Source organism: Clupea harengus, chromosome 9 (assembly GCF_900700415.2).
Source record: "Clupea harengus chromosome 9, Ch_v2.0.2, whole genome shotgun sequence".
Taxonomy (NCBI): domain Eukaryota; kingdom Metazoa; phylum Chordata; class Actinopteri; order Clupeiformes; family Clupeidae; genus Clupea; species Clupea harengus.
Window position 1 is genome coordinate 3,084,743 of NC_045160.1, and position 14,297 is coordinate 3,099,039.

The 14,297-nt window shown below is 42.1% G+C and overlaps 2 protein-coding genes across 9 annotated transcripts; one reads left to right on the top strand and one right to left on the bottom strand.

The window, feature by feature from the left end:
* Positions 1-42: 42 nt before the first annotated feature.
* On the bottom strand, positions 43-6,178 carry LOC105909326 (polynucleotide kinase 3'-phosphatase). 3 transcript variants are annotated; one of them, XM_031573079.1, is made up of 18 exons: positions 5,972-6,178; positions 5,276-5,398; positions 5,111-5,157; positions 4,692-4,958; positions 4,297-4,560; positions 3,897-3,976; positions 3,581-3,638; positions 3,308-3,415; positions 2,983-3,054; positions 2,716-2,764; positions 2,458-2,528; positions 2,237-2,329; positions 1,985-2,081; positions 1,815-1,876; positions 1,480-1,589; positions 1,223-1,310; positions 604-671; positions 43-482 (listed from the first exon to the last, which is right to left on the bottom strand). In XM_031573079.1, exons 2-18 carry the CDS (start codon positions 5,394-5,396, stop codon positions 362-364), a joined length of 1,776 nt encoding a protein of 591 aa, XP_031428939.1. In that variant the 5' UTR covers positions 5,397-5,398; positions 5,972-6,178; the 3' UTR covers positions 43-361. The 3 variants fall into 3 exon arrangements, with proteins under 3 accessions (XP_031428939.1, XP_031428941.1, XP_031428942.1); XM_031573081.2 differs by lacking the exon at positions 5,972-6,178 and adding an exon at positions 5,772-5,963; XM_031573082.1 differs by lacking the exon at positions 3,308-3,415.
* Positions 5,374-13,895, top strand: LOC105909288 (TRPM8 channel-associated factor homolog). Of its 6 annotated transcripts, none has more exons than XM_031573073.2 (10): positions 5,374-5,494; positions 7,103-7,187; positions 7,282-7,312; positions 8,579-9,244; positions 9,435-10,426; positions 10,780-10,874; positions 11,212-11,425; positions 11,734-11,973; positions 12,571-12,908; positions 13,228-13,895. In XM_031573073.2, exons 4-10 carry the CDS (start codon positions 8,631-8,633, stop codon positions 13,468-13,470), a joined length of 2,736 nt encoding a protein of 911 aa, XP_031428933.1. In that variant the 5' UTR covers positions 5,374-5,494; positions 7,103-7,187; positions 7,282-7,312; positions 8,579-8,630; the 3' UTR covers positions 13,471-13,895. The 6 variants fall into 6 exon arrangements, with proteins under 6 accessions (XP_031428933.1, XP_031428935.1, XP_031428936.1 ...); XM_012837903.3 differs by lacking the exon at positions 5,374-5,494 and adding an exon at positions 6,260-6,365; XM_031573074.2 differs by lacking the exon at positions 5,374-5,494 and adding an exon at positions 6,386-6,768.
* The last annotated feature ends 402 nt before the right edge of the window (positions 13,896-14,297 follow it).

A 14,297-nucleotide genomic window follows, 5' to 3' on the forward strand; every position in this document is an offset into this window, starting at 1 on the left:
ATATACACACAATATCTTATATACATTATAAAACCAAAAAGATTTTTAAAGAAAACTCATTTTTTATTCCTTTACCTCAAACAAGGCTTTATAGCTTCAGTTCTATAACCCTACAGTCTTTACCTACATGCAAAACCTTTACATGACTTTCTAAAATTCTGACAAATTCAACAGAACACTGACATAAAAAAATAGTCAGAGGTGTGTAGAAAAAAAGTAGTGGAAAGTCCATTTGGAGTTTGTAGGTTTTGGGAGGTGCGGTGCGGTAACAAGATTAGGCCAATGGACTGGCTAGCTGTGCCTGTTACCAGCACCTCTACCACACTTTGGATGACTTGGCATCTCTTGGTCGGCTCAGTCTTCAGCCTTCAGAAAACTGCATGAAGAGAGCCTCCTCTTGACTGTTCTTGAAATGAGGCAAAAAGTTGATCTGCAGAATTTCTGAGAAGCCCTCCGAGAGACTGGGCGCCACCAACTTCTTCCTGATAAGGAACACAAATAAAAATACTGTTGCCAATATCATACTCACACTGCCATATCTACAGAAATGTTAAACAAATTATTTAGTTAGGTTGTTATATTCATTTAATTAAGATTACTCACTTGTAGCTATGGAAGATCATATCGTTGACAACCATGTGTTTTGTATCCGAGGGAACCATCTCCCGAAACTGGAAAATGTATATGAAAATCATTTGAATGTCTATAATGGCAGTGTCATTGTGCTTCCTTGGTACATTTACTTTCAATTAACTTGCATACAGTTTACAAGTGTACATGTAAGCCAGGGTGGACAGTAACGAAGTACATTTACTTCAGTACAATACTTTGAGTATCTGTACTTGAGTATTAATTCTTTTGGAAACCTATGACTTTTACTCCACTACATTTCTATGAGGTTTCCTGTTACTCATTACTTTGAAGCATAGCTTCGAAGTTAGCAGATGAAATTCAACAATGCGTTGACATTAAAAAGAAAATGTCGTTTTGTGTACATACTGAATAAGTATTTTTAAAAGCAAATACTTCAGTACTTTAACTCAAGAACAAATTTGACTGAACAACTGAAGCAAGTAGAGGGGTAATATTTGACCAGGACTATCTATACTTTGACTCAAGTAATGGAGTTGTGTACTTTGCCCACCTCTGCCTATAAACAGCAATACTTGCTGAACATGCCACAGAACTTATTTAAATACACAACATGAAGAACAATACTTACTTTGTTGTTATGTTTGGCCAGTTCAATAGATGCAGTGAAATGAAAGCAGCGACAAGGCACCCCAGCTTTTATACTGACATCTATATACCTGCAGTACAAAAGATTAGGAAGTATTCAATAAGATAAAAAGGTGGCAAAGACAATACAAATAAGATGACAGTATACCACATACACACATCCATACAGATAGTATAATAGTCCTCTAGGACTTTGTTCACAATACATCATCACTATGTATGATCTAGTGGCAGCTGTACCGTTTGCGAGACTCTAGGTCAGGGTTGGTGTTGTCTATGGCAACACTGTGGCCCTGCTTCAGAGCTCTCTCACAGGCTGACACACAACTCTGCCAGGAGCCCAGTGTGTCCTAGGAGACGTCGCAGAGGGGTAAGAAGAACAGTAGGAATACGTGACTTTTAATGAATAAGGCACTTTCAGATGGTCTGGGCATCAAACCTTACAACATTACGTCTTGAACCGTGTTTCATAAAACAGGTTTTTCATATCAAGTCATACCCCAGTAGTATTGCCTAAAAGAACATTAGAAAGTGTAATTGATGTGCAATGAGCGTAAACATATAGCTCAACTCACTCGGTTCACATACGTGTAGCCCTTTGGTACGATATGCTTATGGAAGAAGGTTGACTTCCCAGCTGAGGTCGAGACAAAACAAGAGAGAGGTTTCGTCATTAGGAAGTCCTCAAGCAATCACATCACCAAAAAGGAAAAACCAAACCACTAAGATGGCAGATCAAACCTACATCCAGGGAATCCCACGGCCACAACAACTTCTGGCGTGCTGGATGTAAGGGAGGCAGAGGGGGGGTCGTACAAACGGCCATTGGGGTCCAGCTTCCTCTGAAATAAACAGTTCAAGACGGGTGTTCAGTTCAGTACAACCATCAAAACACACAGGATGCCTGTGCAAATACAGAAACTATACAGTATGTACTGCAAAACAACTAAAAGAAGACATTTCGACAGGTGTTAAGCTTCACATAATAGTTACTTACTGGATCGAATGAAGGGTAACTGTAGGGCGCCTTCTTCCAGCCAAGGAAGTACTCCTCAGGAGTCTCAAACCGCAGTCCAATATTTAGAGCAAACTGAGGGGTTGGGTCACATGATGGAATCAATTAAACACAAAGGCATCCACTTTTCTTTTCTGTTGTATTTCCAACCTCTTAAATACTATAACGGAGAAAAGGAATCATTTCCTAATTTCTACTCTTACCAATCGGTCGCTGCATGAGAAATCTTTTTTCTTCTTCCCAGGGGCCCAGTTTACAGGGCGCCCCGCTGCGTCTGTTGAACAGAGAAACAATTTGGCATTACAAAGTATCGCCGTTTCTGGGCATTCTAATCTTAAAACTGAAGTTGACCAGGGTCTTCTGATTCATAAATTCAGTAAAAAAAAGTGTTAATTCTTGTGTTAAAGTGTTAAAGTGATATTCTTAACATCCTTAAAATAAAAAAATCTTAAAATACTGACCTCCCACATAAAAACTCTGCGATTTGTCCACAGGGATTCCATCATTTACCTGCATAAAACCACATCATCAAACTACACCATCACTCCAAATAGTGTGCATTCCTCCAGTCCTTCTCCACATACACCAGGAGGCAGTTCTCAGCATTCAGGAGACGTGACCTTCTACATCACTGCCTTTCTCTCTACTCAGCAAATATATATCGATAGTAACCTTAATATAACATTGCAGCAATATTACAAATTAATTTAGCATTGACTGACATGTACCTCCTCACACAAATGCTTCCACATTCCTGTTACTGGCTTCCTAAAGATTCCTGGACCAGCAGCTACAAACACCTAAAACACAAACATAAATGCATACACATTGGTGTATGTATTTGTGCAACATATTCTCTTATATAAAATAGTCCTATTTCAAATTATGTAATTATGAGTACTAGCTTTATAACGTAGCTTTAATAAAACTCTGCAATCTGAAATATCTCCTTTATTTAAAACATTCTTAGTTTTTCATACAAGATGAAGTTACAGGTCCTGGTAAAGCCATATACAGCCATGTAAAATGTGACGCTTTTATCTCTCGACATACCTGCACAGGTAGCTGTAGTGACTGAAGAATATCTTCTACTTTGGACTTAAACACATCTTCTTTCAGTGAGCCCCTCGCTATGCCCATCTGATTGGTGAAAAACACCACCTGATCGACATTGAGAGAACATTTGCTTTACATCCTGTTTTGTAGGTCAGCCACACTCACCCATTCTTTTATATTGGTTCTCCTTAAACACCCAGTGCATTTCATTGTTCTTATCCTTTCAATGCCAGACCTCCTTTATACATCTGAGCCACCAACAGAACACACCTTATAACCTGATCCGAGCAGACTGGCGAGTTTGCGCTTAATTTCAGAGAAAAGAATTCTGCAAAGGGGATAAGAGCATAATAGTTGAATGGAGGTACCACGTGGGGACACATTGTCTTCAAAATGAAATGTTCAATTCACCTTCAGAGGGACAGGAAAAGACACACAAATTATACAAGCTTCTCATTATATACAACTCATGTCCTCACAGTTCATTAGTGACAAATGTGTTATGACACATTTCAGAAAAGCTTAATTGGAAGATATTGGTCAAATAGATTCTAGAACATTGCAAAAGAATAGGCAAAGTACTCACCTCCAGTCATCTGGGCCTGTGGGAAACACTTTGCCCGACTTAGTTGTGATGATGCAGCCATCAATGTCAAAACCAGCAATCTGAAATGAGGCAGAGAAATGGATTTGTTCAAAGATAAGTTCAAGATGTAGTCCGTGATTTGCTTTAGGTTGTTGATATTTGAACTCAACCAAGCCAATCGCTCAGTCAATCAAATTACACTTCTCCAAGATGCAGACACTAACGAGTGTTCATAAATAGCTTCTTGCTATTAAAACAAAAAGCTTTCTCCTGCTTAGGGATATGCTTGGAAAACCATGTGAATGAATTAGCAGTTATCAATAATAGACCTAAATATTTAGTAAAGGTCCCTATGAGTGACACTATAGTCGCTTGCATCTACACGATAAACATGCCTCACCTTTGAGCTTCCTCTAACACCTGCAGCTGTGTACAACAGAAGATGGCCAATCTTCTGCCAATGACTCTTGGAACAGGCTGAGGACCCAGTCTGGGCCATCTTTTCTGACGCCTGCTGAGAAGAGCCGGCCCTCTCAGCGAGATTCTGCAGCTTCCTCAGATTCTCCTCAGCGAGCCTCTCCGAATCATCGTCGGACAGCGCCTCTGTTCGCCCACGCTTCTTTTCCGATTCATCTTCCTCTGAACTGTGAGGTCTCTTCACTGACTACATCCAAAGAGAAAAATACAGAACTTTCTTACTAGTGTTGCTCCATATCTTTAATTTAGCTGTAATGTTTTCTGCCATGACATGGCTTTAAAAATTATTTAGAAGATAACTTCGCCTTCCTTCTATACCTTTTTGGGAGATGCCGTGAAGAAATCCTGTATGCTCCGTTTGGAGGTCATTTTCTTTTCCTCCTTGGCTTTGTCTGTCTCGCTTCTTTTTTCTGGTGCTTTCCTCTTCTGAGCGGGATGGGAGGTAGAGCCATTGGAGTTCCCAGTAAAATCGACAGTGAAGGAGTGGCTCTGATTGGCCAGGTAAAGTGTGCCATCTTCAGCCAGGATGCCTGATTGCCCCCGGCTCAAGGCCTCATGGTTGAGTGATGAAGGGTTAGGACCCAGCTGTGTGATTAAAGATGAGAATTTTACATTAGCTAAGACTTAATTTATAAATGCATGTTAATTTATGTAACCGTCATCATTGTGGGAAGTGAAATGTGTTTACGTTGGGTGATTGGAAATGTTACGTGTGTGTGTGTTTGTGTGTGTGTTACCTGTGTTACAAGTACTTCTCGACTTGCATAGTTGGCAACCAGTTTAACTAGAAAGAAAAGGAGAGCACAATTACTGAGAAATAGGTTTACTATGCCACCCATAACCGTACCAGGCAGATTGGGGATGTTACGTGGCCAATTGTTATAAGTCACATGCTGACTCACCCTGATGTCTGGAACATTTTTTGTCGGCTATTCCAGATTCTGGGCCCCGTCCCACTATCAGGGCCCGCCCGTCGTACAGTGGGATGCGAGCTCCAGAGACACCTTTCAACACACATTCCATCGCTAACAACAGAACAAAAGAAATACGTGAGATTTACTGGCTCCTCCTTTCATAACCAAACTTCAGCCGACTCAGGTAGTCATAATCAACCAAAACAGGTACAAAAAATTGTAACTAGCATAGCTTGTGTTCCCATAATAACTCGCTTACAGCATACAGCATGGTTTACTCACACAGACTACTTGAGCGAATAGAAACGCCAAGTGTCTGATATGAAAAACCCCTATCTGCGTTCCGAGGTGCAAACAGGATGATGTGATATTCTGCTGTTTTGCTGTCTGGATGATTATGAATTAGGCATTAACTCAGAAAACCAGTTTTGTTAATGGAAGATTGCAGATTCTTGCTAGATAGCAAGGTGATAGTTCACGTTACCTAGCTTGGCTATCGGTGAAGTACCAGCGCAGTTAAATGTTCAAACAGTAGTACTCTAGATATAAATTCTTTCACTTGTTTTACAGTGCCAGTTTGATAGGGCAAAATCACTTCTTAGGGATTATCGGAACATCGGTAAAACTGGGAATACGGCTACTTCATTGAGTTAGCTAGCTGTGCAAATAACCATAATAGCTTGCCTTTAAAAGATCTTCACGAAAACATTTCCGACAAGAACTTTGATTTGAGACCTTTGTTCCGCTTAGGCTTGCCTTGAGATGCCCTAACAAGCCAACTGAAAACACGTACAGAAGTGAACTCAGTTAACAATCATTAACTTTTGTTTAAAAGTTTTTGTGTATCAGCTTAGACCTTGTTTGGTCATTCAAATTATATATCTGTGGCACCGTATGCATGCTTTAAAAAACTGGGCAGATATTCGTATGTGTGGCGTCATATCCGGGAAAACTCGGTGAAAAAAACCCAGCTGTAAAGCCTGGGAACCCGATCGTGAAGCTGTAGATGCGCGTATTGATTCTATAATAGTGTAGCTTAGGACTGCTACAGGGAAATGGCAACCAATGAATTTGACAGGTGCTTATTTTTACTGAGTTGCCTCGCAACACGGTCGCGCAAAATTACTTCCGGTTATTCCCAGACGAAAGTTGCACTTAATGGAAGGTCCTTAACCCATTGCACATTTCGTGAAATTCTCCTCACGGTCCTTTTAGCTGTAGCGTATGTTTCGGATGTGCACTTAAAATATGGTGCCTTGCACAGTCCTGGTTCTATGAAGGTGAAACAAAGTATCTCGCAACGATCCAGCCAATTAACAACATTATTTTAAGAGCACTGGAGAATGGGTGTATTTGACTGGCTGTTCAAATCTTGCACCATAATTTAATACTCATGGATAGCAACAAGGAGGACAGTAGAAGATGAGCCACCTATTTTGTCCCTCCAAACCTACAACATCTTTAACAAGGATCTAAGACCTGTTAAGTCTGTGTGTTTAGTCAGTATTATTATTGAAAGCTATGAATGCATACCGTGTCCATATGGGCAGAGCCTTCATTGACACACCTTTGGGCGCAGCTACTTTGCAGGGTGGTATTATTCCAGTGGAGTAAATGACTGCGACCTGTCCCTCACAGATATTAGGCCTACAGTATTTTCCATTACTCTGACAGCCTTACTAAGGGTTGTATTCGGTTACACCTATATTGAATATTGTGCAGTTTAATGGCCTTTTTTGATGGGCATAGGCTTTCCTGGTTGGTACCTGTGTGACTTTGTTTGCACTCGTCTAATTTGCATGTTTGACTTGGCAGGTCCGTGTCCTGGAGGAGCGAGTTTAGAGGGTGTGTCTGTGCTGCCTGGTGATGGGAGTTTTCCTCTTCTGTGCCCTTCCCCAAGGTGGAACAAACAAGCCATTGGAGAATTTTGGTCCCACCCTTACCCTTCACTTAAGGCTTAGACTGTAGGCTAATGTTTCTCTCTTTTATTATAGACCTTGGAGGACTTAACTGCTATAAGGACTGGTGAGTTGAGTCTGCTTTTTTTCTCACTTCTACCAAGGCTAGATTTTACAGTTAAAAGCTATTCATAAAATCTCAGCACTTTAGTATTTAGTAGTAGTATTACATTTTACATGGTATTACATTTTGTTACAGTTTACCAACTGTTTTGTATGGAGGAATTAGGGATGGGATTGTCAAATTTAAAAAAAAAACTCCTCTTGGCTGCCAGACATAGTTTTCAACATACCCTGTAACACCCTGCTTAGTAATTGCTTACACTTCGCTTTCAAACTTTGTTTGAAGTGAAACTGTAGTTTGGTCAGTGGTTTTGTGATAGTAACTGGAATGTTGGCTCTTAATTAGAACTCCCATGAGCCAAGTTCTTCCCCAGATATGTGGTTGGTATTTTTTACTATGCAGCTTAAATGCCCAATAATAAAATGAATGAAATCAGAAGGTCTGCAAGAGAAACTAGAGGTAAAATGTTGAACTTAATACCAATCCCCAGGTTTTATATCTGCTATTTAAATTACCTTGTCTGGATTTAATTTTGTGTTACTACAAGCAGGCATGTAGATAGAGAGGGAGACAGCACTACCAAAAGCGCTAGGTCTTATGAACAACAACCTATGGACCAGTTACCCATCTAAGAATACGTTTACTTGATCTGCTCCTGTTGTAAGCTGATGGATAGCATTTATTCCAGTACACCCGTGCTTAATACAGCCAAGTTTGGCTTGACGGACAGCAGTGCAAGTCCAATGACATGGGTGGTACCTCCCACTGCCCCAGGGCAGATGTTGCTGCGCTGCTGTTTCTCAGTGGATGTATTTGCTTCCTGTGAGGCAAGCAGGGTCCACACAACGTTTCAAGGAACTGGGGTTACAGCAAAGTAACCGATTGTTATCTTTCATCATCTCATGTTCAAAATCCACCTATGGGAGATCTGGACGACTCCCCAATTGCCCCTCACGTGCACAGTGAGACTATCAGCCAGAAAACTATATTACCATCCAGTGATGCAGATGCATATGTGTGTCTCTATAACGTAGTGACGGAGATCTCACATGATGGGATTGAGACAGAGGGATGAAATACATTTCATAAACCAACAACGTCTTGTCCCTCTTATGGATTTTGAACGTGAGATGCTGAAAAGAGAACAATCGGTTACTTTGCTGTAACCCCAGTTCCTTGAAACGTTGTGTGGACCCTGCTTGCCTCACAGGAAGCAAATACAATTGCTTTCAAGTTTCAATACTCAGTCCTGCTCTCAATTTCTTACAGCAAAAAGGACACATATTCCCGAAAGTGAACAGTACAACCTACAAAACCAAATATGGCACGAGAAGAGGCATACTGCACACTTATGGGTGGAATTCAGGAACTGGATTTCAAGAAAGAGCATGTACCCGGTGACTTGGTCCTGATTGGCGACCATGCCTTCCCCCTGGCCATGAACCCAAGAGGTCAGGTGTTAATGGCTGCCTCAAGCTATGGCCAGGGGCGCATAGTGGTTCTCGGGCACGAGAAACACATTACTGACTTCCCTGGCATGGTGGAAAAAGCCTTGGCATGGCTAGTACAATCGCCTGATAGAAATACTGCGGGCATTCATCCCTCTTGCAAGGCTGCTGTTGAAAACCTGCGCTATTCCAGCATCAAGGCCGAGGTCTGTGAGTTCAAAGATGGGCTTGGCGTGTATGTTACAGATGCTTACAGTGTGGACGCACATGCTAAGGAGTTGGTGAGTTTCCTCAAGGCAGGGGGAGGATTACTTGTGGCTGGCCAAGCTTGGAGCTGGGCAGAGAAAAATCCTAAGGAAAACACACTGCTGAGTTTTCCAGGGAACAAAGTGTGCAGTGTGGCAGGGATCTACTTTTCAGAACATTCTGGAGAGGTTGGAGTGTTCCCTCTGCCCCCAAAGATACCATCCAGTTGGTTGGCTGTTTCGTAAGTACTAAGCATGTACAGAAGTTTTTTTTTTGTGTCAGATTAGATTAATGATAAACGTAATTCGATTAATGTAGATTAATGTAATTAGAGATACAAATGTTACCTTGTGAATCAAAAACACCACAACAAAGGCAGTATATTTAATGAGTCTTATGATTTCTGAACACTTGTCATGCATCTTTTTCAGGATTGGAAAAAATTTCAAAGATGACCTTGAGTTTCTCCTGAATGGCGTGCAAGAGTTTGACATCCAGGGTGGTGCAGTACCTTCAGAGGTCCTGGTCCATGGCCCCCTGGCGTTCCCCATTGGCGCCACACCTGATGGCAAGGCCTTCCTCGCTGGAGCTTACTATGGCCAGGGCCGAGTCATCGTGGCCACTCATGAGGGCTACATTGGGCGTGACTCCCTTGCCAAGTTTTTCTCCAACGCTCTTCACTGGCTGGACGAGGGGCGCAATGGGGTGGTGGGCATCAAACCCCAGCTGAAATCCACAGAATCTGTTCTGGCCAAATCCGGGCTGCAGTGTCAGGTGACGGACTTCAAAGAAGACCTCAGCGTCTACGTCTGCACCTCCTACAGCGATGCTCAGTGTGAGGTGATCCAGGACTTTGTCGCTGAAGGCGGCGGGCTCCTGATTGGGGGACATGCCTGGTACTGGGCTCAAAGCCATCCTGGACAAAATGCCATGGCCGAGTACCCTGGCAACCACATCCTGAATAAGATGGGGCTCTGTATTTTGGGGGACACCCTCAGCTCAGGGCTCTACAAGGTGCCTGATCTGGAGAAAGCTTGCTCGGACGCCTACCACTTTAGGGGCTTGCTCCAGCGCTTTGCCAGTCATGTGAATGAAGGCCATAGCCTGTCAGACCACGAGCAAGGCTGTCTGAAGAAGCTGGGGAAGGACTGTGGCCATTACCTTGCTATGGAGACCCACGAGTGTGCAGCTTATACGTCAATAGTGGCAATGCTGACTGACATGGTGAAGCAGGCGGGAATCCCACAGGTGTGCAACACATGCCCCGTGAAAAGTGCCAAGGACCACCTGCTTCTCAATGTGGGCAGCCAGGTCTACAAGGTGTGCCAGGACCCTGATGCCCTTCTGCCCTACATCATCAAAGATCAGCCCGCTCTGCCAGTTGTCCACAATGCAAGGGTCGGCATCAGTGTAAACTCAGCAGGTTAGTCCAGTACTGGTTCTTTAGTCTTCAAAAAAAAAAAACAGCAGTTCCTAAACATTACGAATTGAAAAGGAAGATGGTCCAGTCTCTTGTTCAATTTCAAGACCACTGCTTTACTGCATCAATGTGGGCTACTGACAAATGCAGAAAATGTGGATGCGGTGTCAGAGATGTTTTATGTTAAATTAAGAGAGTCATTAAGTCATAACAGTACCTACACTTTCTAATGCAAGTGACATTTAGGTTAAAAATGAATAGTTTCCTAAATGTCTAATCTACTTTTACAAAGCTTTTGATATCTCCCAATTGACTGTGCTTACTTTGTGCCTCCATGGCTTGGGTGTGTGTTGTAGGTGGCGAGGAGTGGCTCAGCACTGGGCTGTACCTCTGCCCTGGAATGAGAACATACGTGTCCATGCCACCAGAGATCGTGGGAAAGGGCTGGAAGGTGTGTCCAGTATTTGAGTTCATCTGTGTTTGACTATGTATCATATTGTATACAGTAATGCGTTGTCACAGAGACCTATGAATACTGTTTTGTCATGCTTTTTGCATATGCTTGTTCATATAACTCATGAATTAATTAATAATGATGATGAATGAATATAGATGGCTGACATAAAATGATCCATCCCAACCCGGAGTTGTTTTTTGTATGCATTTTTACTGACTGAGACTGATAGATTAACAATAAAATACAGCAATATAATAATAATAATAATAATAATAATAATGAATAACAAATTGCAATATTATGTAACGCTATACATATATTCCTCCCTCAGGTCCAGATTGGCTGTCAGACTGATAATATCGGCCAGGCTAATGAGTTGAAACGAGCACCTGTGGTGTGTGAGCGCTTTCCTGTTGACAAGGAGATGGTGCAGGTGTGGAACCTCTGGGGGGGTCTCATCTACCTCATCGCCCCACCCAACTGCAGCATGAAGGGGGCAGAGGTGGTGGTGCAGATAGCTGTTCGAGCACCTTACTACAAGTCTGGTGAGCAAAAGAGAGATATGAGTTGTAAAGACAATAAGAAAAAAACATGACACTGGCATTAGTACTTTGAATTAATACTTTGAATATAGTTGAATTACTTGAAATAGTTTTGAGTGATGGTCATGGCCTTCCTAGTCCACTATGAAACAGAAACAGAATACTGAGGTGAATTTAAGTATATTTCAAGGAATCACAATGACACTTTATTTCCTGCATTCTTAGAACGGTTACACCAGTTTGTCAGTGACTGAACTGCACAGTATCATAGCTTACATTGTTGCTCTCTTGCCTCGACCCTGCTCTCTTAGGAGAGACTACAGTAGAAGACTGGGTGAAGGTGATCCGGGATGCACCGGCCCCTTGGGCAGAGCTAGAGTTTGAAAACATCATCCTGACTCTTCACTCGGACTTCATACGAGGCCTAGACCGGCCAGATGAAGTGGCGTCGATGTGGGATGACATCATGAGGGGAATAGCAGACCTTGCAGCCAAACCTGCCAAGTTCCCCCGAAAAGAACGATTTGTGGCCGACGTCCAGATCTCACATGGTCAGTTTACTTTTAAATGTACTACACAGGGGTGGGTGGGTGATTCTTCCCAAAGAGGCCATTTTAAACGTTTGCATGGAGAACTAAAAGGTCTAAAATGTGTAGACAAAATGTGTCTCATTTGAGTCTACCATTACATACTGTCTCCTTGGGTATGGTATTATCACATACTGCCCCCTACTGTCTATAATAATACACTACAGAAACTCTTCACCTTCACATAATTGCTATAGCCTACCTAATTTTTTCACCACGTATCTAGCAGGTAAGTGTGACAGAGAAGACACTAAATTGTTTCCAAATATTTTCAATAGTGGCAATTTTTTGAGTCTCAAATTTGCGCCTATATTAACTCTATAACTATGTTAAAGGAGCACTGTGATTAAATGATGAATGAAGCGTTGCTAAATGAAGCATTCCCTTTGAAAAATGTAATGCTGTAAGGGCACTTGCCCGTGGGTTTACAGTAAGTAAGGCAGACTTCCCTTCCAAGTTTCTAGTGTACGATAATGCAGAAATAATACTAAGGGAATGATCATTTTCTCTTTTCTATACCTCTGTGCCTTTTTTTGACAAGACCTGCTATTTCTCTTAAAGGCTACATGCACGCCGGGTATCCGGTCATGATGGACACCTCCGCTGCCGCGGGCCTGGTGAACCCTGGGAAGGCGCGGACATCAGGTCTGTGGGGCGCCGTCCACGAGCTGGGCCACAATCAGCAGCGTGGGGTCTGGGAGTTTCCCCCGAACACCACCGAGTGCACCTGCAACCTGTGGTCTGTCTACGTGCACGAAACGGTGCTGGGTCTGGACCGGGCCAAAGCCCACCCAAACATGTCTCAAGAGAACAGACGGTGCCGGGCACGGGACTATGCCCAGGGGGGGCGGCAGCTGGGCAAGTGGAGTATGTGGGTGGCCCTGGAGACTTATATGCAGGTGAGCAGGAGTGTCTAGTAACAACTCAACAGTGTGGACTAGTTTACAGTGTGGAGTATTTACTGTTTGCTAGGACATGCATTGACAATGTATTCCTCTCTGCAGAAATAACTGACTGACTGATAGTTGAAACTGTACATAATGAATTACTTCCATGGTGTTGACAGTGTGTGAATTATTACTTAGTAGAATTGTCCTCCTAATTATAGCCGTCAGTTTACAAAAACATGTTTTAAGTCAAATGTTTTTTTTTAACTACTTGGAGGTGCATTCTGCGATTCTAATCCAGTGCACTTTTTTAAACCATTTCCTTCACCAGCTCCAAGATACCTTTGGCTGGGACGCCTTTAAGAAGGTCTTCACTGCCTACCATACAATGGAGGGAGTGCCTCAGGACAACAAGGGCAAGATGAACACATATGCGGAGACCTTCTCCAAAGTGGTGAACAGGAACCTGACATCCTTCTTCAAGGCCTGGGGCTGGCCAATAGAGGCTGCCACTGAGGAGAAGCTCTCAGGTCTGCCTGCCTGGAGTGATCATCCAATGGCCCAGTATGCCTGAGAGAGGACAAGAGGTTTAACGCTGATGGATCTTCATAGCTTGTTTAGGACTATTAGTGTGTGATATGACATTACCTAATAATGTTTAATTTATAATATTCTGCTATTCTAGCACTTTAAAGTACATAAAATTATGGTAAATGAGAATGGAATAGAACAAGTGGAAATCAAGGATGAATAACCCACTGAGGTTTAGATGGAAGCCCTATAGTAATCCACTTCTGACTGTATACTGTATGCTTCATTTATAATGAGAAACCTTACACATTTACATGGATATACATTCTAAAAATGGTATCCTTTTGATTAATTTATACCCCAAAACGGCATAAAAAGGGCACATTGTAGGTGACAAGAACACAAGGGCATAACAAATGTTATGAAAATCTCAGTCTATATGTTATGAATTAAACTCACAGCACTACAGTATGTCTGTTTTCTAAATGATTTCTCAGAGCTAGAATTGCAGTCTTTCTCTATGCAAAACACCTTCACAAATGCTCACACTAATTCTTGTGCTTGTGATATTACTATGCAAGTTAGTTATTTTCAATTTATTGCAAAGGTCTCTGATATTTGTTTACTTCTTTCTCACTGGGTGATTTTTTTTATATGAAGGTATCTCGTGGTGATAAACACAATAACGTAAATAAAAGTAAAGTTGTATAAAATATAATTCAGGTGCGCAACACAGAAATAATAAAGATTATAATATTTGATATCCAAGATGGAATATAAAACTGCTCTTTTGAAGGATAGTCTTCATGGCATCCCCTTAAGTTCACTTTGGACAGAATTCATGCAGGAGACATTTTAATGTTTGAACAT